At 39.9% G+C, this 26,807-nt stretch overlaps 1 protein-coding gene across 3 annotated transcripts in view; it reads left to right on the top strand.

Moving 5' to 3' along the window:
• The window catches only part of ccdc180 (coiled-coil domain containing 180), a 136,624-nt gene that overhangs the window by 46,672 nt on the left and 63,145 nt on the right, over positions 1-26,807 (top strand). For all 3 annotated transcript variants that reach the window (XM_069885833.1, XM_069885842.1, XM_069885852.1), the window contains exons 14-25: positions 2,086-2,259; positions 3,607-3,722; positions 4,687-4,813; positions 5,729-5,789; positions 6,559-6,665; positions 8,208-8,256; positions 8,831-8,985; positions 11,002-11,216; positions 13,910-14,085; positions 17,103-17,283; positions 17,637-17,783; positions 18,109-18,253. In XM_069885833.1, coding sequence (XP_069741934.1) covers positions 2,086-2,259; positions 3,607-3,722; positions 4,687-4,813; positions 5,729-5,789; positions 6,559-6,665; positions 8,208-8,256; positions 8,831-8,985; positions 11,002-11,216; positions 13,910-14,085; positions 17,103-17,283; positions 17,637-17,783; positions 18,109-18,253 — 1,653 coding nt within the window. The remainder of the gene's footprint in view (positions 1-2,085; positions 2,260-3,606; positions 3,723-4,686; positions 4,814-5,728; positions 5,790-6,558; positions 6,666-8,207; positions 8,257-8,830; positions 8,986-11,001; positions 11,217-13,909; positions 14,086-17,102; positions 17,284-17,636; positions 17,784-18,108; positions 18,254-26,807) is intronic.

The following is a 26,807-nucleotide window of genomic DNA, read 5'->3' as shown; positions in this document are numbered from 1 at the left end:
CAAAAGTCTGCAGATGCTGTGATTGTAGTAAAAACACACAGAAATGGTGTGTTGCAGGATCCATAGGAGGTAAAGTTATATTACTGACATTTTGGGCCTGAGCCCTTCTTCAAGGAATAACCAATGAAACGGAAGGTGCAAGAATAAAGAGTCTGAAGACTGGCCAGGGGAGAGTCTAGACCAACAAAAGGTGTTAATTGGATATGATAAGAAAAGAGGTGAGAATTGATTTTGGCTCTATGAAAGGAGACAGAGTTGGGGGGTGGGGAGGCAACAGAGAAAGAAGTGGGAAATGGAAGGGGTTTAATAGAACTGGAGAAGTTGTGTTAATGCCATTAGGTTGGTGAGTGCCCAGCCGGACAATGAAGATGTTGTTCCTCCAATTTGCTGGTGGTCTCAGTCTGACAGAGCATGAGACCATGACAGACTTGTCAGCAAGGAATGGAATGAGGAATTGAAAAGGGTGGCCACTGGGAGATCCTCACTATTGTGGCGGAGACAGATGAGGTGTTCAACCAAGTGATCTTCCAGTCTGCGTCCAGTCTTTCCAAAGTAGAGGAGACCATAACAGGAGCACCAGATGGGCCCCTGCAGATTCACAAGTGGTGCCTCATGCACCCATAATGAGCTCATCAACTTCATCCATTTTGCTGCCTACTTCCATCCTGACCTCAAATTCACTTGGTCCATCTCTAGCAACACTCTCCATTTGCTTGATCTCTCTGTCTTCATCTTGGGAGACAACATTTCATCAGACATCTTCCACAAACCCACCAACTCTCACAGGTACCTCGACTACACCACTTCAGACACTGCCACAGGTAAGAATAACATCCCTTTCTCTCAATTCCCCCATCTCCATCACTTCTGCTCCCAGAACAAGGTTTTCCATGCCAGATCATCAGAGATGTTCTCCTTCAAACATTGTGGCTTTCCCTCTACCACCATCAACTTAACCCTTATCCGCATATCCTCCATTACCCGCACTTATGCCCTGGTCCCCTCCACCCCAACATGGACAGGATTCCTTTTGTCCTCACCTACCACCCCTCCAGCCTCTGCATCCATCATATCTTCCTCTGCCATTTCCACCACCTATTATGTGATCCCACAACTAGAGAGCCATTCCCCTCTCCATCTTCTGCAGGAACCACTCCCTCATGACTCCCTGTCCACTTCCTCCCTCCCCACAAATTGACCCCTTGGCACCTATCCTGTGAGTACAGGAGATGCTTCACTTGTGCCCACACATCCTCCTTCACTATCATTTGGGGTCCCAAACAGTCCTTCCAAGTGAAGAAGAATTTCACATGAATCTGCAGGGGTCTTCTACTGTATCTGGTCTCGAGATTGGATGCAGACTAGGTAATTGTTTTTTTGAGCACCTCGGATCTATCCACTGCAAAAGCATGGACTTCCATTGGTAACCCATTTCAATTCCCCGACCCACTCCCTTGCTGACATGTCGTGCATGGTCTCACGTACTGCCAGACTGAGACTACCCGCAAATTGGAGGAACAACACCTCAACTTTCAACTAGGCATTTTCCAACTGGATGGCATAAACATAAACTTCTCCAGTTTCTGTTTAAACCTCCCCCAACCCCCCCAAACTCCCTCTTACCCCCATTGCCTTTTTCCCAGTTCTCTCTCCCTATTCCCTCTGTCTTCTTTCACAGAGCCAAAATCAGTTCTCATCTCTCCTCTTATCGTATTCAATTAACACCTTTTGTTAGCCTGGACTCCTTTCCCATCCAATCTTCAGTCTTCATTTCCTATGGACGCTGTGAAACCGGCTGAGTTCCTTCAGCATTTCTGTGTGTTTTTCCGTTAAATCAAACACATTAATTGTATGCCAGTAAAAGTTTCTATATTGCTATTGAAAACAGATGTTATGGCTAATTTTGTTTCCCCCCCACCCCCCCCTTTTCTGAATAGGGTTAGTTAAGACAATCACAAGCTTACAGTAGATGTCAATATAGAAATTCCAAAGAAGAAATTATCAAATTGAGAAATGGACGGAAAATCTCTGAACATCTGTGATCTTCCTGATATAATTTATGTTCCATTTTCTCCACATTAACAGAAATATTTGGAGAACTTGGTCGAGCAGACAGACTTCAATTGTAAGGAGTTGTTTAATACTTGGAAGAAAGCTTCGTTATTATGGGAGGAGCATGAAATGAATTTATCTAAACTGCAAGATCAGCTGAAAAAACAACTCGATGATTGTCGCAAGAAACATGATAAAACAAATCAGGTAGAGAGCCAGAGGTCAATATGAGTTGATTTGCAGCACCCCACTCCAATATGAAACCAGACTATGTATAAGTTGCCACCATATAAATCTCCCTAAATCCCTTTCTGTTGATTGGATGGAAATTAACTTTCTTTGACAGGTATTCAATTTATGGGGGTGGTTTTACTTTCTATCAATAATTTTCCAATAATGTCTTTTTATTTCATAAAGTTGCTCAGTGTCACCCCAAAAAAAAAAGTAAGTTTGCTTCCAACAAATTTTTTTTCCCGTGCAAAGAACCAAAGGTTATTACACAATCAAACTTCAGGGAGACGATCAGAACTTCTTTCACACAAAGCCCCTGTGCAACAAATAATCAACAAAGTTAACATAAGGAACTCGCGCACGTGTCGGGAAAGATGTAGTCATATCATTAAGGACTTGTAGCTACTGACCTAGTGTTGGTCACTAAAAGTTCTTCCATCATAATCTTTAATCTTATCCCTGGATGACAATTTCATCTATTTGTTTGTGCCCAGTGGAATTTCATATTCATCTGTGTTTGATATAAAAATGTAGGCGATGTCATGAAATATAATCAAATCAAATAAGTGGTTTGGGAATCCTTTTAATACAGTGACCTCATCTTGGTATTATTTACTACTTTGAACACTCTTATTAGAATCAAGTCATACAGCACAGAAACAAGCCCATGAACTTTACTACATCCATGTTGACAATCAAATCCTTTTGTACTAATCCCATTCAATGCCATTGGACTGTTTGTGAGGCTGCATATGATGTCTGCTTTGTGCCCTCCTCCAAAGTGACTTACTCTTTTAGAGTAAGTTTTAACTGTACTTGGAGAGAATGAGAAGTTCCCCTTTAAGAGGTTCAAGCATGCCTTTAATCAACGGTGACCAGAGACTCGCAGAAATATTTGGCGAATAGGTCCTAAAGCATAAATGTTGCTTTTGGAATAACCAAGGGTTTACATCCTTGATACTAAGGTTGGCAAATCAATCTCCGTCAAAACAAACTGGTTAAATGTACTTCATGGTTCTAGTGCATGTTTTCTACAATATGCAGCTTCTCCCCCATTGTATTTGCATTGATGTGATGTAAATGCATTTCACAAAATTAAGCTGCTGGTTAGATAACAGGATGCTTTGAAATGTTAGAAACATTGCAATAAAATAAAGACAAATCAAATTATTTTAAAGCATTTGTATGAACTACCAGTTCACTATTTACTTAGCATATATTTTTCTCTATTCTGCATTTAATAAAAAACAAACTGCTATAATTTCATTCATGGAGCACAATAATCCATGTGCATCACCTAAAAGGTTAAATCTTTTGTCACAGGCAAGAGAAGCAAATTTAGACCTGCAAATTGATCAGCTAAGACAGGATAATACACAGACGGAACTGAAGGCAGACCACAAGAAGGCCATCTATCTGTTGAATGGAATAAAAAAAGGGCATGTATTTTTTTTAACCATGGAAAGCTTCTCTACTTGGCCTGTTTTCAACTTCTTCACAGGAATGATAAATATTTCTTCAATAAAATCGATTGAGAGATCAACTGAGAGATTGAGAGATCACTTAAAGCAAAACTGTGCAGAGTATCAATTTAATAGGTTTTATCTTTCTGACTGACTTGCAAGTTTTAAAATTTTGTGCTTCAGTCAAAATTATCCACAAGCAGACTATTTTAAATGTCTGGGTAACATAAGCAAAATCCACATTTATTATCTATGCCTCATCCTTGAGAAGGTTTTGTTGAGCCAAATTTCCTGAACTGTCATTTTTCTGATGAAAGTGCTCCCATGTTCTTTTGGCAAGGAGCTCCAGAGTTTAGACACAAATGTGATAAAGCACCAAATGTATAACAATACACATGCCACTATATCGTCTTCAAGACATGTACCCTGGAAAATTTATACTTCCTTGAATTTATCCTTCCTGGAAATCCCCTGTTTTCAACTAGGATGCTTATGTGCACATTTTCGAGTTGAAATGACAGAAGACTATCAGGAAACAGAAAAACAGGATGCAACTTTGCTCCGATTTTAGAGATTTAAGTTATGACATATTTGTAGTAAGAGTGGGGAATGTATTTCAAAAACAGAGAACTAACTCCTGTTGCTTCTGTTTAGAGGTTCTAACCGAAGATGAAATTATAGGCACCCAAAAACAACAATACAGTCTTGCATATATTGATTAATAACACCGTGTTCCATGCTGTTGGTATTTGAACCTAGTCAGTCTGAATTAGTACCTTGAATCTGTATAACTATGGGTGCCTTTCCTGTTCCATCATATTTAATTTTTGCTAAGATGAACATATAACAATGGAGTAACTCCATTGTATCTACATTGTAAGTTCTTTGTAACCATTGTAATGATGTGAGCTTTTTAAACTTGCTCTTATGTCATACACAGATATGAGAGTTTTTACCAAAACCAGATGAAAATAGTTAATAAATACCCTTCTATGGTGAGGAAGGAACTGCACAGATTCAGCACTGCTATCAGTAAATATTTTGACGTAATCGAAGTCTATAAACTGGTATGAAAATTCTTCAATCTTTCAACGACTTAATGAAATATTGTCTTTTCATCTTTGTTCTTCTTGACCATTTAATCAGCATAGGAATAATGTAATATCCTGCTTCGTTATCATATGCCCAGCAGAAGAAAACCATCCATGGAATGATTTTATTAATGGCTTTCAGATTTCATGCTCATTCATTTTCTTATTTTCTCCATCATGCTCCGAACCTGTTCCATCAGGTTCTGAGTGCCACACCGTATAGTAAATTAGTTCCTATGAAAGATGTTTCATATAATATCCAAAATAAAAACGGAAAATGCTAGAAATCCCCTTTGGTCAGTCAGTCAGTTGAGGAAATAAAGGCAGCTGTACATTCTCTCTTCAAAAGCTGACAAATTCTCTGGCCACATGTAACAATTTCTGGTGATTTGGTGAGTTTTTGCTTCCCCATTCCCTGTTCCCAGTCCCCTGGATTCCAGGGTGTAAGTGCCTCTTCTTCCCTCACATCAAAGGTATGGGTGTTTCTCTCTCTTCTGCAGGGTATGGATATCCATCTCCATCCCCACATCCTCAGAGTGTGGGTTATCAGAATTAAGTGTAGTTTTTAATCTTCATAAATTGCTTAAGTAGGATTATTGACTGTAGGTGACACCTTGGATGAGAGTGTTGTAGGGTTGGCTAAGTGGATAGGTGAGATTATGGCTTCAGTCCTGATGTTTAAATTTTATTGGGTGGAAATGAATCGAAGGTCTTCCTATTAGTTTTGAATTTTTAAAAATGTTCAAATTTTTTATTCCAAATCTAGCATATTCAAAAATTGGATTGCTTGTAACCAAGAGAGAGAGAGAGTAGCAGATTTTAAGTGATGTGAACTGTTTCCCTCGAATTTATAAAGCTATTTTGCAATTATGTGTGTTTTTTGCTCTGTAGGATCCACCAAAGAGAGTAATTGAAAATCCTAAAGAGGACAAGGAAGTATTCTTGAACAAAGGTTTGCTTCTCTACTCAGTTCTTAAATACTTGGTTGGCATCATCTCACCACTTCCATGTTCCTGAAGGCAGCCAAAAAAAATTATTCTTCACAGATCGTACTCTTATTCTCTGCCTCCACGTCGGGATTATGTATTTATCCCTCATAGGCCTTACTTTTTTCTTAGTATACACTTGCTCTTTTATAAACAGCCATAAAAAATTCTGAAAAGGACTGATTAAATCACTATTAAAAATTATATTTTATGATTATAACATAACAGAACAACATAGAACACTACAACACTGTATAAGCCCTTCGGGCTTAAACTCTCCCTACCTCATAACCTAATGTTTAAAAAGAGATTATATATTGGTTAAAATAACAGTCTAAAACACTTATTAAACTTAAGAACACGTAAAGTAAGCTAAATTAAATAAAAATAGTTTAGCTGTAACTTACCTTGGTCCATTCCAGCCATTTTTTTCAATCAAGCAAATGGAGACCTTGTTCACAATTAAGCTGCATTGAACACAAGCTTTCAAGTGTGTGATATATTAGAATGCAGTTTAATTATTTTCAGATGAAGACATTTTAATGCTGCTCATTTAAAGAAAAAAATAAGTACATACAAATAAAATAAGACTTTTTGTAACATTCTTTAAAAGTATGCTCCAACTCAAGCATCTTGTCCACACTCCAGGGTGATTGATCATTACACTGTCATTTATTTGTGTACAATAATTACCTCATTAAAATTCAGTGTGTAATTTTTGATCCTCAATTCTAGATGCTGAGTACCATATTTCTGAGGATGTTATGGGTGAAAGTGTTGGAAATCCAAGTATAAGGGAAGAACTATCACCTAATCAGTCAAATCTCCTTGAGGAACAAAGTGTAAGATCATGCTATGACACAGGATACTTCTGTTAAACTGTCTAATTCTGTACAATGATGTTTTCTGAAGAACTTGTCAATAAGAATAGAAATAAGGGAAGACAATTCAGTCCTTCATAACTATCTGACCATTCAATCAAATCACAGTTGATCCTTTATTTCAGTATCACTTTCTTGAACTAATCTCAGATTATTCCTTTAATATTTAAAAAAATCAATTATTCTCTATCTTAAATATATGTAGTTACTGAGCCTCCACTGCCCTCAAGATTTTCTACCCTCTTTGTCCTAATTTTCTGATTTTTGTTTTGAGACTCTCGCTCTTGGTTCTCAACATCAAGTAGGGGAAATTAACTCTACATCTATTGCACCATTTAGATTACTTATTCTTCTAAATTCAAGATCGTGTAAACACAGAATGCTTAACCTTTTCTTGAAGGACTAAACTAGATCCCAAAAATCAATCTAATAAAACTTATCTCCCTTTACTTCCTTGGGTAGAGAGACCAAACCTGTGCAATATTCCAAATATGCTCTCTCAGGGGCTCTATATAATTGAAGCAAGATAACTATTCTTGCATTCAAATCCTGTTATAGTAGTGGCCACAAACATTTGCCTTTCTGTTTGCATATTACGTTTTAGTGATTTAAGTTCAAGGATATTCAGTTCTCTCTAAACACAAACACCTTTTAATATCTTGGTACATAAACAAACTCTGTATTTTTACTTTTTATATCAAAGTGGATGATCACAAATTTTTTCCACATATCTGCCATTTCCTTTCACACTCAGTTTCCCTATTATACATCACTGAAGCCCCTTTCACTCTCTTCCCATCTATTTTTGTAACTGCAAACTTGAATATGTTACACTATCTCTTCTGGATATCCAAAACATTGATATTGATTGTGAGCAGTTGGGACCCCAGCAACAGAGCTTCCCAATAAGAAACTCAGCTGCTTGTCCTGCTCTTGTTTTCGATTTGTTAACCAGCTTTCCATTCACATCAGTATATTAGCCTCCGTATCTTGCTCTCTAATTTTGTTCAATAATCTTGTATGTACCATTTTAATCAAAGGTGCTCATAAACCTTTATAAACCACATCAACTTATCTGTCCTTATCTATTCTGATAGAGAAAATCTCAGAATATGTATTTGCCAACCATGATTTCTCTTTTATCATTCCATGTTGAGGTTGCCCATTATATCATAATATTCTAAATGGATTGCCAACACTTTCAACGTAATAAAGTCCAACCACTACTGCCACTTCTAATATCCGCTTAACTAATCCCAAATTCTTTATTTCTTCATTCATTCCCTTCTCCAGTAGTAGGATTAAATTTACTAGCTACCTTTTGCAAGATTCAAGATTTATTGTCTTGTCTGCTCTAAGGCAGACAAGAGTCACTTGTTAGTGTCACCTGACACCCCTGGAATTCTCTGCCCAAGGAAACAGTGGAAACTGTTTTTTACAAGGCTTTGGACAACCTAATATTCATAATACATAATGACATTTACTTGCTTTACTCTGTTCTAGGAAGAAGAAACAAGGCATTCAGAGGGAGAATTAACTTCTCAATTTTTAGGTGTGCATTTTTAAACTAAATAAATTCAAATAGTATCTAATGAAATTCAGACTAACACTCCTTTTTAAATCTGTTTTCACATCATTAGAGCTCTTTAAGAATACGTGTTTACATTACAGTAATTGGAATTGATTTTAAATGGAATTTCATTTTAAAAAGTTGAAAATCATTCTGATTATTAATTTGATATTTTTTCCACATCTGTGAATCTGTGAAGATCCAAAAAAAATGGGGCATCATAATACAATCCTAGCAATGTACTTTTGGCCCCCAAACTAGCAGAGAGAGAGAGATGGAAGAATATTTTTTTTAATGCAAAAGTAAAAAGTAGAATTTCAACTTCATTAATATTAATTGTGACAAAAACAATGTAAAAACTACAGAAGGCGCAGACAGTTAAAGTGCTTTAAGCAAACCTTTTGAATTGGTGCATTGCCAGCCTAACATTCATATCTACCCAGTAGGAATTATTTAATTATATTTCAAATAGAAAATAAAGACACAAAAGAATAAAAGGATGGGAATGTAACTGGTCCAACCCCACATTTTTGTTTTTGACCCTCCTTAACCTTAGACATCAGCATTGGATTTGACCAGAAATCAAAGAGTTCAAAGGACAGTAGAAACACCAGTAATCTGGCAGACTGGGAATCATCAGTTCATCCTTGTGAGGATTTATCTGAGGATGGATATGAGGAAGAAGAGACTGTCTTCCCTGAAGAACTAAAGGTAAAGTCTGAGCAAAATCAGTTACTTTGTAATATTTTTAAAGTACTAATTGTCATCCAAAATTTCATTCCATTTAATTCATTTCTCCTAACTATGCCATCTTCTAATGACCAGGGAATATCTTTCTCCAGATTCAGTAGGTGTTACAACTGGTGGGCTGTCACATCTCCATATAGACTTTGTAAGAATTGTATGGAATTTCTTCACACATGCTACCTGAGATTTCTTGCATAATGTGACAGATTTGTGTCCATCCTCTCAGCAAAACAAATTAAAGAATTAAATGTACAGCTGGTGCAGCTTTCTCACTTGTGTAGATGGATATAGGCCAGCTGCTCTAATAGTAAACATGTTTGTATGGGTGAACAGGGTTTCTAAAGTGAAATAGAAGCAACTTCACCAAAATAGAAGGCACAATAGATATTGTTGATTATGTGGTGGTTATTCAACTGTCAGAACTGAGGGAATGGTGTTTTGCTGAGGCCATCAGTGTAGGATTGAATTTTAAGATATAGACCTTGGTGAATATTCTCGAGACATGTTAATAAATAATGGAAAATCTGAAGTTCTGAGTGAAAAATTAGAATGGGTGAATGTAGAGCCTATCTGATATTAAATTGATGTGATGAACAGATTTGACTACACAATTTGTGGATGGATTGTTGTCTCTGTTTCTCACTCTCTGGTTTCTCATGAATGACTTTTTTTTTGTATTTATATTCTGGAATCCTCTTGAAAGATTTGTATAAAACAACAGCAGTGATAACTACACTATATTCTGTTTTAAGGAAACTTGCAAATAAAGTTTTCCTCTTTGTTATTTACAATTCTGTGATTGAGAGAGATCACTCTGAATTCAGCCAGTCGACTAATACTCAGAATCAGAATTTATCGTCATGAACGTGTCACAAAATTTGTTGTTTTGTGGCAACATCACAGTGCAAACATTTATGTAAACCACCTTGCAAAATTTTTTTTAAATGCAAGAAAATGACAAAGTAAGGCAGTGTCTTTGGTTCATTGTTCATTCAGGAATCTGATGGTAGAGGGGAAGAAGCTGTCCTTGTGCCGCCGCTGAGTGCTTGTCTTCACACCCTTGTACCTTTTTCCCAATGGTAGCAGAATAAAGAGAGCATGGCCTGGGTGATGGGGGTTCTTGAGGCTTTCTTAAGAGACTGCCTCCTGTCGATGTCCTCGATGGAGTGAAGACTGGTGCCTGTAATGTTCCAAGCTAAATTAAATTCTTGTCTTGAGCATTGGCACCTCCATACCAGGCAGCGATGCAATTAGCAACCACGGTACATCTGGAGAAATTTTCAAGGGTCTTTGGTGACATACCGAATCTTTTTAAACTCCTCACAAATTATGGCTGCTGGCAAGGCTTCTTCTTGATTCCATCAACATGGAAACTCCAGGACAGGCCCTTAATGATGTTGACACTCAGGAATTTTAAGCCTTCACTCACAACCTCCCTCAATGTTATAGTAATTAGCTTTTGTAAGTGTGTAACCTGTGTCTTACCTCTGCTACAGACAATGGGTAGTTATAATAGACTGTCACAGAATGCTCCTTGTATATTTCTTTGAAAATTTTCCACTCACATCTGGGTTTACCTATAACAGCAGCTTTCTGATATCTCACTCTTTTTTTTGTTCACAAGTCTGGTCAAGTCAGTATCCCCCTCAATTTGTGGAGAACATCAGAAATCAACCAGCAGTGTGCACATCCATGTAAGAGTTTGAAAAGGAAGCAGAAAGTTGTGTATGATCTCCTCCTTTCCTAACCAGATAGGATGAGCATTACAGTTACTACCCCCACCAATGCCCCACCTTGCTCCCCTGCTGATAAAACTAAACAAAACACCAATCAAAACTGGAGTCTGCAACCAACCAACCAACCAATTTACTGTCAACCAGAGTTTTAACTCCAAGGACCATATTTGCTGGAATTTCCAGGACTATCTTTATATTCTACAGACTGAACCACAGTGCAATAGAAATTTTTTTTTTTCTCTAGGTTGATCTTCAAGAAACATATAACAAAAAGTCTATTCAGTTTGAGTATTTCATTACGGCCAAAGGGAACAGCTATACCGTGAAAAGTAAAAGAAGGGCAAAATTAAATACAAGTATGACCACTAATCAGGTTGAAAGTGAAGAGTTAAAGTCTCTTCTGAACAACACAGAACATGCTCTTCTTCCTGAAGTAATATTTACTGATTTAAAGCAAAGGTTGGTGAGAAAAGTTTCTATCTCTACCTTCAGTTAATTATATATTTTTACCGAAAAGCAACTTTGCAAATATTTGGAAAATATTCCGAGTTTGATCTGTGCTTGGGATTTATTTCATCCACCAAAATCAGTTGTCTGATCTTGTCTGACTGACAAAGTCGGTTGTCATTGAGTTGTATTCAAACAATTCAAAAAGAGTCTACTCAGTACAGTGTTCATTTCCCTTATCACCTCTGGATCAGAAACTTGCTACATTGTGGATATACTGTCCTTGGAAACCTATAGTCCAGCTCCATGTCTCTGAGAAACCGAGGGAATATCAACCATGCTTTTCACTCTCATTCCTACTCGAATAATTCTGCCCCTGAAGGTGTGTATTCAGGGCATAGATGAGGTTTGGTGCACATCCATATAAATATCCCCCCCCCCCCACATAAAGAATGGCTACCTGAATTCAAGTGCCTGTTATGCCAGTATTTATTGGAGCAGAGAGAAAAATTGGTGGAGCAGGAATGATAGATAGTAGATTTTTAAAAATCCTGATGCCAGTTCTTGAGCCGATGTGCTGACTACCCCTGAGTTCTTCCAGTTGTTTTTTTTTTAATTCAATTTCCAGTATTTGGAGCCTCTTGTGCCTCCATTATACAAAGATATGACACATAGGATACAGAACAGCACAGTCCTGGAATAGATCCTTCAGTCCTCGTGTCTGTGCTGAGCATGATGTCTAAATCAAACTAAAACTCGCTGCTTGAACATGATAGATATTCCTGCAACCCCTTCATATTCATGTGTCTATCTGGAAGTGTCATAAATGCTACTATTGGCCTCTCTAAGGATTCCATTCCTTTCATTCAATTCATCCATCTTCATCATATCTGCTCCCATGGCGATGTCTTTCATGGCAGATCATTAGGGATGTCCTCCTTCTTCAAACAAAGTGACACCCTCTACCACCATTACCCACATTACCCACACTTCTGCCCTGGCCTCCTCCACCCCCATGCACAACAAGGGCAGAATTCCTCATCCCCGCCAGCCTCCGCATCCAACATATCATCCTCCACTATTTCTGCACTTACTATGTGATCTCATCACCACACGCATATTCCCATTTTCTTCCCCTCTCTGTTTTCTGCAGGGATCACTCCCTCCGTGACTCTCTCATCCACTCCTCCCTCCCATCAATTGCCCCCTTGGGACCTACCCCTGTGACTGTAGAAGATCCTCCACTTGCACCCACAACTTTTTCATCAACATCATTTGGTGCCCCAAATAGTCCTTCAAGTGATGCAATACTTCACTTGTGAATCTGTATGAGTTATCCACTGCATCGAGTGCTCCCGTTGTGGTCTCCTCTACATTGGACGCAGACTACGACATCGTTTTGTTGAGCACCTCAGCTGTGTCCGCCACAATAGTGTGGACCTCACAGTGGCCACCCATTTCAAGTCCCCTCTGACATGCCCTCTGGCACTTCCGGATTGAGACCACCCATAAAATTGGAGGAAAAACATCTCATATTCCATCTGTACACCCTCCAACTGGATGGTATTAACATAGACTTCCCCATCTTTCCCTATGTCTCCTTTCCTCTAGCTCTTTCTCTCTTTCCTTTTCCCTCTGTCTCCTTTCACAGAGCCAGAAACAACCCCCCCCCATCAATTCTCACCTTTCCTCTCTCCTGTCCTCTAATCATATCAAATTAACACCTTTTGTTTGTTAGTCTGTACTCCTCCCCTTCCCATTCTTCCAATTCCCCCAGCCTTTTGATACAGATGTCTTTTTATTCATACCTTGGAACGTCAGTAATATATCTTTACCTCCTATAGACACTGCGAGACCGGCTGAGTTCCTCCAGCATTTGTGTTTTTACCACAGTCACAGTGTTTGCAGACTTTTGTGTTTCACTGCCATTTCTCTGCCCATGTCTGCAGCTGATCTATATCCCGTTCTATTTTTAGATAGCCCTCTACACTGTTCACAGCTTCAGTAATGTTAATGTCACCTACAAACCCACTCACCTAGTTTTAATCCAACTCATTTATATATAATATGAATAATAATAGAATAATAAACCCAGCAGCTTCTGTCTGTTGCATAACTTTTTAATTTGTACATCTACTCTTCATTGTGCTGCCCCAAAACACATGTTTTTGATCATTAGGCATATTATCTCCTTAGCTTTTTTTTTTAAATCATGTGATGATTTATTTCAAGCAAAATACTATAAATTGCACTGACCAGCAAGTATTGTACATTATAGATGAACTGGTGCCAAGTCTTATTAAGAAGCTTAACTTATTTCTCTTTACAGCAGAACCCAAGGACAGAATAATTTGGAATACTTTTATTCCTTTTCTCTCACTTCGGATTTTCACATTTCTGTAATTGCTGATAGGTGAGATAGAGAAGTGTGGTGAGCAACATGCATCAAAATATAAATGCTGGATTGATGTCCGTGAACCAGAGACATTTGATCCAATCTGAAAGATTTGAGAAGTGTTTTCAATTTCTTGAGTATTATTGCTATTTCAGATAAGTCGATTGATTTACTGAATGAAATCATATTTCATTATTTACAATGTGGAGGCTGTCAGTTTGTACTGTACATACCAACATTTGGACTTTGGAAAGGAATAGCTTTTGCCAAATCAGGACACAATATCAAAATAACATATTATATTTTATAGGATTCGCTTGAATTATTTTGATCACTTAGAGAATTGGTATGATAAAGGCGTGGAAAATGCTAATAATATTGCTGTGGTCAAGAAGAAAGAGTTTAAAGCAGAGTTGGAACTGCAAAATCACTTGCATGAGCCCAGAGGAAAACGCATTAAAATGGATATTCTCCATGTCCGGGCTGGTACTGTATCTGTGTTATTTCAAGAGTATAAAATAGACTGAAACAGAGTGGATCCCAAAACGTATCCATCATGGACATTCTGGTACAATAGGGACATTTTAAAAAACATCTCTTAGACAAGCACGTGGATGTGAGAAAAATAGAGCATTATAGATGAAGGGTGGTAAAGGTTTAGATTGTTGAATAGGCTATTATAGGTCGGCAGAACATTTTGGGCCCAAGGGCCTGTACTGTGCTGTCATGTTCTATGTTCTATCATCACATAGTGTTTTAACATTATTCAAGCCTCAGAATCTCCATTTTAACACAACCACCATTGCAAAAGAGAGCCTGAATTAGTCCCATACACAAAAGTGCTGGAGAAACTCAGCAGCTCACACAGCTTTCTTACCTGAATCGTTGGTTACATAAAGAGCACAGTGTGACTTGCTGAGTTTCTCCAGCATTTTTGTATATTGAACTGTAATCACAGCATCTGCAGACTTTCTTGTTTAACACCTGAATTAATTCCAATGTCTCGAGACTCGAGGGAGAAAATAATTGATGAGCTCACAACATCACAAGATAAAAGAACAGAAGTAGGCCATTCACCCCATCGAGTCTTCTCCACAACTCCACCCTGAGCTCAACCGTTCTCACTTCTAGTTCTAATTTCCGGCCTTTTCCCCATATCCCTTGATACCCTGACTAATTAGATCCATATCAATCTCCTCCTTAAACTTCCCCAGTGATTGGGCCTCCACAACGAATACCACAAATCCACGACCCTCTGGCTAAAGGAATTTCTCATCTCGGTTTTAAATGGGTACCTTCCAATCCTAAGGCTGTGCCCCCTTGTTCTGGATTCACCCACCAAAGGAAACATTCATATCGACTCCAATCCTTTCAGCGCTCGAAATGTTTCTATGAGATCCCCTCTCGTTCTTCTATCTTTGGCTTGGCTTTGCAGACGAAGATTTATGGAGGGGTAAATGTCCACGTCAGCTGCAGGCTCGTTTGTGGCTGACAAGTCCGATGCGGGACAGGCAGACATGGTTGCAGCGGTTGCAGGGGAAAATTGGTTGGTTTGGGTTGGGTGTTGGGTTTTTCCTCCTTTGTCTTTTGTCAGTGAGGTGGGCTCTGCGGTCTTCTTCAAAGAAGATTGCTGCCCGCCGAACTGTGAGGCGCCAAGATGCACGGATTGAGGCGATATCAGCCCACTGGCGGTGGTCAATGTGGCAGGCACCAAGAGATTTCTTTAGGCAGTCCTTGTACCTCTTCTTTGGTGCACCTCTGTCTCGGTGGCCAGTGGAGAGCTCGCCATATAACACGATCTTGGGAAGGCGATGGTCCTCCATTCTGGAGACGTGACCTACCCAGCGTAGTTGGATCTTCAGCGTGGATTCGATGCTGTCGGCCTCTGCCATCTTGAGTACTTCGATGTTAGGGATGAAGTCACTCCAATGAATGTTGAGGATTGAGCAGAGACAACGCTGGTGGAAGCGTTCTAGGAGCCGTAGGTGATGCCAGTAGAGGACCCATGATTCGGAGCCGAACAGGAGTGTGGGTATGACAACGGCTCTGTATACGCTAATCTTTGTGAGATTTATCTGTTGGTTGTTTTTCCAGACTCTTTTGTGTAGTCTTCCAAATGCACTATTTGCCTTGGCGAGTCTGTTGTCTATCTTGTTGTCGATCCTTGCATCCGATGAAATGGTGCTCCAATGAATACAGTCCAATTATTTGCTGACTTTTACTATAATACAGCTGTTGGCTCCTAAGATTCAGTTTTATCTGAGATCTCACACATCATCAAAAATAATACTTTGTCTTATGCCTGGCACAAAAAAACCCCAGAAAAAACCCTGGTATCCGGCACCTTCTGGGATTACTAGATGCCGGATACGTGAGTTTTCTGGTAGCTTGAGACTCACTCTTACAATGCCTAACTAATACATCAGCATTAAGAATTACACTGTTTAAAAGACAAAAGACAAATTAGTATTGTAGTCCTTAATAATGTAAAATTCACTTTAATCAGGTAATTCCTTTAACTTACAAAATTTAAATTTAAATTTGAGCCCCAGTCACTGGCACTGTAACAGCATGCACTCACTCTCTGCTACACTAACTGTGCTGCCTTACTAATATATTTAATAGTATACTAATAAAGATATCGCCTCAAACCGTGCATCTTGGCGCCTCACAGTTCGGCGGGCAGCAACCTCCTTTGAAGAAGACTGCAGAGCCCACCTCACTGTCAAAAGACAAAGGAGGAAAAACCCAAAACCCAACCAACTAATTTTCTCTTTCAACCGCTGCAACCGTGTCTGCCTGTCCCGCATCGGACTTGTCAGCCACAAACGAGCCTGCAGCTGACGTGGACTTTAACCCTCCATAAATCTTCATCCGCGAAGCCGAGCCAAGCCAAAGAATAAAGATAGACTTACTAAGTAGGGATAAGGAGACATTTTAAGAGATTCACCCCAATGGCAAGCAGCATCAACCAGCTCTTCATTCTGGGCTGTGCTATTTTATTCAAACACAACTTTATTCAAACAATTGGTATGAGCAAGGCACGACCAAAGCACTCCGCTGGCTTAATATTTATTCCCACCTTCAGCAAAGCTTTGAGTGTTACTTCAGAGAATATTTACAAATTTTAAACATTCATTTAATTTTTAATGTATTCTTATTTATTTTAAATTTTATTTATATTTTATTAACCGCAATGTTTTTGTCAGTTGTTTAAGCCTGCTGGTTACCAGAATTCCAGATAACAGGATTTTTACTGTAATTCGGTTAAGGACTCCAGTGCTTGTTAAACCGTAGACAAGTAACTTTCAAATCCATTGGACCTTACATGGAAACCAAACAGCTAGTTTATTCTCTTTTTTTTTGGCAGTTCATAATAAAGTTTGTACTCTAAATGGTATCATGCTCCCTTTCAATAATGCCACAGCTGCTGTTTAGAATAGACAGACACCCTTTGTGCTTTTATCAGGAACCTACAATTAACCATTGGCTTTGTCTCACAGCTGAATTACGTCTACACAGTGAGAAAGTGGAACGCCATTGTAATGGGGTGGATAAAGCTTTGAAAAATCTGAAAAAGGAGTTTACAGAAGTTCAAACAGTGCATTGCAAATCTGTCTTGAACTTCCGTGATAGCATTTACAACATGGAGCAGATCTTCAAAACTGCAACTAGATCTGACAGGTAAATCATGTTCCAAAGTATTATAAAGAGCACGGTTAATGTAGTGGTTAGCGCAACGCTGTTACAGCACCAACCATCAGGACCGAGGTTCAAATCCCACACTGTCTGTAAAGAGTTTGTACTTTCTCCCCATGCCTGCGTGAGTTTCCTCTGGGTCCTCCCATTGTTCAAAGCGGATTAATTGGGTGTAATTGGCTTGTGGGTTGAAAGGGCCTGTTACTGTACTGTATATCTAAATTTTTAAAAATAAAAATTAAGATTCATGGATAAATGTCCTGCTCGTTATTATATTATATAGGTCAATGTCACATATTGTTTATGACTCTGTAAATGCCTCCTTTTTTTAATCTCAGGCTGGTTAATCTGGTAAATTCCCTGAACAGCAAGCAGGAAGAATATATGGATAGTGTCAACAATGTGCTTCGCAACTTCCAACAAAAAATGGACAAATCTCTCAGAAAGTTACAAGATGACAATGCATATTTTATTAAATCATTGAGGTACCAAATTAAGAAGATTGAATTGATTATAACATGAAACACTAAGCTTTAGATGCATTGTGCAATAAGTTCTCTTTTTCCCCCACTCACATACCACCTTAAGCAATCCCTTACTAATCACAGAGCATTTAAGGTGGAATGTGAGTGTAGGGGGTTAGTTTGAAAACCACTGTTATAAACCTACTCTGGATCCTCTTCAATGCCAGACAAATCCTAAGATATTGGGTCATTGAATGTACCAAAAAGACATAAGATTTTGTGTCCTAAAACATCATCCTGTTGCTAAAAATGCTTTGGTTCTCAAAACTAATGCTTGCAATTTTAGGTTATTTGCAGAAGGTGGCAACTTCACAGCAATAGAAATTGACATGTACCGCAAAAGTGTGGAGCAGACAGCCATGAGGATTGCCAAGACAGAAGGGGCAATTATGGTCGACCTGGAAATAATGGAGACCATATCCTTACAGCAGGTATGGATTCAATATAATCATATAATATATATAAACTATATATCAATTACAGTGCAGAAACAGGCTAGTTCGGCCCTTCTAATCCATACTGAACACCTTCTCCCACCTAGTCCCATTGGCTTGCACCCTTCACACCTCTCTCATCCATATATCTATCCAACTTTTCCTTAAATATTAAAATTGAACCCGTATTTACTACTTCAGTTGGAAGCTCATTCCACACTCCTACTACCCTCTGAGTGAAGAAATACTCCCTCCTGTTTCCCCAAACTTTCCCCCCTTCAATCTCAATCCACATCCTCTTGTTTGAATCTCCCCCACCATCAATGGAAAAAGCCTGTCTACATTGATTCTATCTGTCCCCATTAGTATTTTAAATACCTCTATCAAATCACCTCTCAATTTTCTAGGCTTCAGGGAATAAAGTCCTAGCCTGCTCAACCTTTCCCTGCAACTCAAACCCTAAAACCCAAGCACATTCTTGTAAATCTCCTCTGCACTCTCTCTATTATGTTTATATCCTTCCTATAATTCAGTGACCAAAACTCCACACACTATTCCAAATTTGGCCTCACCAATATTGAACAAGATAGCACATTTAATTTATTTAACATTTTTGAAAAAGTCCTGAAAATGTAGTACGTAATTGGATGGACCTATATAAATAACTGCTTAGGGTCTATGAAGTGCTTCAATAGACTGTAGAGATTCAGCATGGTAACAGGCTCTTGTGGTCCAATGAGCCTCCACCGTCCAATTACACCCATGTGACCAATTAACCTACTAACCCATATGTCCTTGGAATATGAGAGGAAATCAGTTAAAAAGCAGCAGGTCTCCTAAATGCCCCTATTGTTCCAGCCTCCTCCACCACCACCCTTGGCAATACACCTACAACTCTTTGTGTAAAACGTTTACCCCTGATGACTCCCTTAAACCTTCCTCCCTTCAGGCAGAGTTTTTAAAAAAAAATCACATTCTTAATGAAGTCCAGCATGTGTGGTAAATGGAAGCCCAAAGCAATTATAATAATCTTCAACCAAAACCAACCAAGTAGAAACCAACCGAGTTAAGGAACAGGAGCTGGAGCTGGATGAGCTCCGGATCATTTGGGAGGCAGAAGGGGTGATAGACAGGAGCTTCAGGGAGAAAGTCACCCTCAAAAGTTTAGGAGGCAGGTAGCTGGATTACTGTTAGGAGAGGGAAGGGGAAGAGGCATTCAGTGCAGGGCATCTCTGTGGCTGTTCCTCTCAACAATAGGAATATTGTTTTGGATAATGTGTGGGGACAATCTACCAGGAACAAGTAAGGGAAGGGGGAGAAAAGGAGAGTGATAGTGATAGGGGATTTGCTAGTTAGGTGAACAGAAAGGAGGTTCTCTGAATGAGATCGAGGCTCCTGGATGGTCTACTGCCTCCCAGCTGCCAGGTCAGAGACATCTCTGATCAAGTCAACTGCATTCTCAAGCAGAAAATTGAGCTGCCAGATGTTGTGGTTCATGTTGGTACAAATGACATACATAGGAGTAGGAATATAGGGAGTTGGGAAGGAAGCTGAAAAGCAGGACCTCAAGGGTGGTCATCGCGGGATTGCTCTATGTGCCACACGTCAGTGAGGGTTGGACTAGGAAGTTGTGTCAAATAAATGTGTGGCTGAAGAGTTGGTGCAAGGGGCAGGGGTTCAGATTTGTGGATCATTGGGATCTCTTCTGGGGAATGTCTGACCTGTATAAAAAGGATGGTCTGCACCTGAACTGGAGGGGGGGGGGCAATAACTTGGTGGGCAGGTTTTCTAGAGATGCTGGGGAGAGTTTAAACTATGGTAATTTGGCAGGGGGATGGGAGCCAAAGTGTGAGTGCAGAGAATAGGGGAGAAGATGGAAAGGATGTGGCATTGTGCTGTGGGTTTGTGGGGAAAAACAGTCAAGGGAGAAGGCATAAATGTAGTCGCTTAGAGGGTTTGACGAGCTATTTCAATGCAAGGGGTATTAGATATAAAGGAGATGAATTTAGAGCATGGATCAGTATATGGAATTGCGATTCTGTGGCTGTTACAGAGACTTGGCTGACAGAAAGACGAGATTGAATGATGCAGGTTCTGGGGTTTATGTATTTTAAAAGGGATGGGATGGGAAGAAAAGAGGAGAAGTAGCATTACTGGTCAGGATAGCAACATGGCTGAAGAAAGGGAGAATGCTGTAAAGCAAAAGAGGAAGTAGAAGTCAGAACTTGGAAGGGAGCAATCACTGTACTGGAAGTAGTTCATAAGCTCTCTAATAGGTCACGGGATACTGAGGAACAGATAAGTAGGCAGATTTTAAACTTGTGCAGAAATTACAGGGTTGTGGTTATGATAGAATTCCACTTCCCTAATATTGACTGACACCTCCTGACTGCAAGAGGGATAGATAGGGCAGAATTTGTCAGTTGTGTTCAATATGTGGACCAGCTGACGAGAGGAGAGGCCATGATCTGGTTCTGGGTAATGAATGTGGTCAGGTAATAGACCTCTCGACTGGAGAGTATTTCGAGGATAGTGACCACGAACTCCCTGAGTTTTAGCATAGTTATGGACAAGGATAAAAGCAGACAAAATGAGCAAGTGTTTAATTGGGGAAAGGGAAATTAAAATGGTATGTGGCAGGAGCTAGGGAGAGTAAATTGGGGACAAATAATCACAGGAGAAAGCACAAAAGTGATGTGGAAGATGTTTAGGGGCCACGCACAGAGTTCTATATAGGTTTGTCCCACTGAGATGGAAAAGATGGTAGGAAAAGGGAACTGTGGTTGACAAAATAGGTGAGGCAGCTAGTTAAGAGGAAGAAGGAAGCATACATTAGATGTAGGTAGTTAAATACAGGAAAGGCTCATGATAATTAGATGGTAGCCAGGAAGAAACTTCAGAAAGGGCTTAGGAGAGCTCGAAGGGTGCATGACCTTGGTAAGTAGGATTAAGGTGAACCCCAATGCATTCTACATATATGTGAAGAACAAAAGGATGACAAGAGTGAAGGAAGGGCCACTTAAGGATAAAGGAGGCAATGTGCTTGGAGGTGGAGGCGGAGGAGGATTGGGAAGTCATAATTTAATTCTCTGCTTCAGTATTCACCAGAGAAAATTATGAGGTCAGAATAGAATAAGCTTGTGTGCTGGACCTCGTTGAGATTAGGAAAGAGGAAGTGCTGGATCTTCTTAAAAGCATTATGATTGATTAACCACCCCCACCGAGGCTACACACAATATACCTCTGGTTGAAGTGATAAGGGAGGAAACCGATAGCTTGGGCATTGCCGATGATCCTCCTTGGCCACAGGGGAGGTGTTGGAGAATTGGAAGATGGCAAATGTGGTCCCCTTGTTAAAAAAAGTCAATAGGGGGAATCCTGGTCATTGTAAATCATTGAATCTTGCGTCAGTGGTGTGCAAACTATGAGCATTTGAGAAGTACAGTCTTCTCAGGGATCGTCAGCCTGAGTTTTTTCAGGAGGTAACAAAAGTAATTGAAGGTAGGGCAGTAGATGTGGTCTATATGGATTTTAGTAAGGCATTTGACATGAGAGACTTGTTCAGAAAGTCAAGAGACATTGGGTTCATAGAACTTTGGCTGAGTAGTTTCTATCTGTAACCTTGGCTTGCTTGTAGAAATTAGAGCTAGTAGTGGATGGAAAGTATTCTGCCTGAAGGTTCTGCAAGGATCTGCTCTGGGATACCTGCTCTTTATAGTTTTTATAAATGATCTAGATGAAAAAGTGGAAGGATGGGTCAGTATGTTTGCAGATAATATGAAGGTTGGAGGAGTTGTGGATAGTTTTGAAGGTTGTAGTAGGTTACAAAGGGATATAAAAGTGGCAAATGGCATTCGATCCGAATACGTGTGAGGTGATGCATTTTGGAAGGTCAAATCTGAAGGCTGGGTACAATGTTAGTAGATGGATACTTAACAGTGTGGTAGAACAGAGGGCTTTGTGGTCAAAATCCATACATGTCTCAAGGTTGTCATGCAGATTAATTGAACCAGAGAACCATAGGACATTACATTACAGAAACAGGCCCATTCAGCCCTTCTAGTCTGTGCCTAACCTTTTTTTTTTCCTAGCCCACAGACCTGCACCCAGTCCATAACCCTCCATACCAAATTCTTTGTATATGTTAAAACTGAGCCCTCATTCACCACTTCAGCTGGCAGCTCGTTGCACACTCCCACTATTCCCTGTGTGAAGAAGTTCCCCCTAAATTTTTCCCCTTTCACTCATAATCCATGTCCTCTGGTTTGTATCTACCCTCAGGGGAAAAAGCCTATCTCTTGTCTATCCCCTTCATAATTTTCAATACTTCTATAAAATCTCCCTTCATTCTTCTACACTCCAGGAAATAAAGTTCTAACCTATGTAACCTTTCCCTATAACACAGTTCCTGAAGTTTGGGCAACATCTTCTCTGCATTCTTTCTATCTTACTGATGTCCTTCCTCTAGTTAGGCAACCAAAACTGCACACAATTTTCCAAAATTGGCCTCACCAATAACTTATACAACTTTAACATAACATCCCAACTCCAGTACTCAGTACTTTGATAAATGAAGGCCAATATGCCAAAGGCTTTCCTTACAACTCCACTTTCAGGGAATTATGTATCTGTATTCCCAGATCCCTCTGTTCTACTGTACTCCTCAGTGCCCTACCACAATTTACCATATATGTCCTTGCTTTATCCTTCCAAAATACACCTCACACTTGTCTGCATTAAATTCCATCTGCCATTTTTCAGCACATTTTCCCAGCTAGTCCATAGCACTCTGCAAGATTAGAAAACTTTCTTCCCCTTCCACAATGCTTCCAATCTGCAAACTTGTCAGTCCAATTTACCACATTATCATCCAGATCATTGATATAGATTACAGACAACAATGGACCCAGCTCCGATCCCTGAGGTACACCACTAATCACAGGCTTCCAGTCTGAGAAGCAATCATCCATCACTATTCTTTGGCTTCTCCCGTCCAGCCATTGACGAATCCAGTTCAATACTTCACCATGAATACCTAGTGTCTGAATCCTCCTGACTAACCTCCCATGTGGGACCTTGTCAAAGGCCTTACTAAAGTCCATGTAGACAACATCCACAGCCTTTCCTTCATCAGCTTTCCTGATAACCTCTTCATAAAACTAAAAGACTGGTTAAACATGTCCTACCACGTTCGAAGCCACATTAACAATTCTTAATTAGTTTCTGGCTATAAAAATAATTGAATATCCGATCTCTTAGAACACCTCCCAATAATTTACCTAATACTGACATCAGGCTCACCAGCCTATAATTTCCAGGATACCTTTGCAGCCTTTTTTAAACAACAGAACAACGTGAGGTACCCTCCCATCCTCTGGCTTCACACCTGTGCCTCACGACATTTTAAATATTTCTGCCAGAGCCCCTGAAATTTCTACATTAACCTCCCTCAAGGTCCGAGGGAATATCTTGTCAGGCCCTGGGGATTTATCCACACTTATTTACTTGAAGGCAGCAAGCACTTACTCCTCTTTAATCTGTAAAGGCTCCATAACCTCACTGCTTGTTTTCATTACTTCCCACGGCACTGTGCCCATTTGCTGAGTGAATACCAATTGGAGGGGGGAATCATTTAAGATCTCTCCCATCTCTTTTGGCTCCATATTAATCCAACCACTCTGCTCATCAAGGGGACCAATTTTACTATCCTTTTGCTCTTAATGTTGTTATGAGCTCAGAGGACCCCAAAACCCACCAGCAATAGATATTCTCCAAGATGAATGGTTACTTAAACAAAAGTTGTTTTAAATTATCTTTAAACATGAATACAGAATCACTCTTTAACTTAACACATGTATGTAATGTGTGTGTGTAAGTTCAGAAAAGTTCTTTGATTCACAGTCCAATCTCACTTCTCATTCCTCCAAGTTCATTGGTTGCAGGCAATTCGTATACTGTCCACAGAATTTAACATTTGTAAAGTTCACCAGGCTTTAGTACTTGAAAGGTAAATGGTTACCGTTCAAGAAGGTTCTTGTCGGTTTTCAGAGAGAGATTTGTTATTCATTGAACACCCACAACTGATACCTTTTTTTCAGCCACTTCAGTGTCTTGCTGACAAAACTTGCCCCCTCAGGGTTCTCCAGATGATAACCTCTTTCTTTCATGTCACCACAGAGTTCCTTTTTGTTTCCCTATTCAAGTAAAACATTAGACAGCCAGTCCTCTCTTCTTCCATCAACCACAAGGGTTTTGACCAGGCTGAACTAAGTACTCACAACCCGTCTTCCAAATGAGGTTTTTCCACAAGCTTGCCAGCTTGTCCTGTTCCAGTCCCTGCTGCTGCTGCTGACTGTAGCACTACAGAACTGATCTCTCTTTCTCTCGTGCTCAGAGAGAGAGCCTGTTTTACTCTCTCTGCTTGTAAAACCACGTGACCCTCTTGGAACAGCAAGTTCCACTCCAGAGAGCCTGTGGCTCCGACGTTCTTTCATCTGTTGCCTTTTTGTAAACAATAATACATTAGTGAAGTCTCTTGTGCACTCTCCAAAGCTTTTGCAAAGACTCTTGGCATCGATATGTCTAGCATTAGCAGAGCTCCAGTATTTTCAATAAGATCAGTTTTAAAGTGTTTGCATGTGACCTACACTAAAACCTGTCCCAATTTATCTCACAAAAACATATCTATATACAATCCAAACACAACATAATCTGTCACAATATACCTGTAGAAACCCTGAGGGTTTTCCTTCACACTGTCTACCAAAGCAACCTCAAGTCTTCTTTTAGCCTTCCTGATTTTTTTTCCTGAAATTTTTCTCGTATATTTTATACTCCTCAAGCAGTCATTTGCTCCATGTTTCCCCTCTCTCTTCTTCCAAACCAGATTCCCAATATCCCTCAAAAACCAAGGTCCCCTAAGAATGCAAACCTTGCCTTTAATTCTAATAGGAACATACAAACTCTGTACTCTCAATATTTCACCTTTGAAGGTCCTCCCAAGATCTTTCCCAAAAACAACATCCCAATCCAAGTATTCTAGATCTTTTCTCATTTCCTCAAAATTGGCTTTTCTTGAATTTGGAATCTCAACTAGAGGCCCAGAATATCCTTTTCCATAATTAACTTTAAATTAATGGCATTAGGATCACTGGACCAAAAATGTTCCCCTACACATACTTCTGTCACTTTCCTGTCTTGTTCCCTAAAAGGAAATCCAATATTCCATTCTTTCTCATTGGTATCTCAATATATTGATTTAGAAAACTTTCCTGAACACATTTGACAAACTTCAAACCATCCAACCCTTTTATAGTATGGAAGTTCCAGTTAATATGTGAAAAGTTGGTCTCCTTCTATCACAGCCTTTTGTTTCTTGCAGTTGCTTGCTACCTTTCCACAGATTTGCTCCTCCAATTCTCCTTGACTATTGGGTGGCCATTAATACAACCCCATGAGTGTGGTCATACCTTTCCCATTCCTCAGTTCCACCCATATAGCCTCAGTAGACGAGCCCTCTGGATTGTCCTACCTGAACACAGCTGTGATATTTTCCCTGAGGAGCAATGCCACTCCTCCCCATTTCATCCCCCTGTTCTATCATGTCTAAAGCAACAGAAGCCCAGAACATTGAACTGCCAGTCCTGTCCCTCTGGCACCCAAGTTTCACTAATGGCCACAATGTCATAATTCAACATACCAATCCACACTCTAAACCCATCTGCCTTTTCTACAATATTTGCATTGAAATAGATGAACCTGAGAACATTTCTATCATGTACAACCTGTTGACTTCAAACAGTACATGCAATTTCATGTCATATTTTCCCTCCTCCTCTCCTCTGTCCGCTCTGGATCCCATTCCCCTGCAAATCTCGTTTAAACCCACCGGAGCAGCACAAGCAAACTTTCCTGCAAGGATAATATTACCTCTCCAGTTCAGGTGCAACCCATTCCATCAGAACAGGTTCCACCTTCTCTGGAAAAGAGCCCAATGATCCAGAAACCTGAAGCCCTCCATTCTGCACCGTGTCTTTAGCCACGTGTTAAGCTGCATTATCCTCCTAGCACTAGCACAAGGCATGGGTAGCAATCCTGAGATCACAACCCTGGAGGTCCTGTCCTACAACCTAGCGCCTAACTCCCTGAACATTTTTTGCAGGACCTCCTCACCCTTCCTACCCATGTCATCAGTCCCTATATGGACCATGACATCTGGCTACTCACCACCATCTTTCCTGAAAATGCTTTGAACTTGATCTGAGATATCTCGGACCCTGGAACCAGGGAGGCAATATACTATCCGGGATACTCAATCTCTTCCACAGAACCTTTCATTTGTCCCCTATTATGGAATCTTCTCTCACTACAGCTCCCCTCTTCTCCTCCCCTGTTTAGCCACAGGACCAGACTCTGCTAGAGACCTGATCACCTTGGCTTGTCCCTGGAAGGTCAATTCCCCACAACATTATCCAAAATCATATTCTTACTATTGAGGGGAACAGCCACATGGGTGCCCTGCACTGCCCTCTGGTCCCTTTCTGTCTCCTGA

This window comes from Narcine bancroftii, chromosome 1 (assembly GCF_036971445.1).
Source record: "Narcine bancroftii isolate sNarBan1 chromosome 1, sNarBan1.hap1, whole genome shotgun sequence".
Lineage (NCBI taxonomy): Eukaryota > Metazoa > Chordata > Chondrichthyes > Torpediniformes > Narcinidae > Narcine > Narcine bancroftii.
Note: the sequence above shows the minus strand (reverse complement) of the source record. Positions and strands in the feature narration are given on the sequence as shown.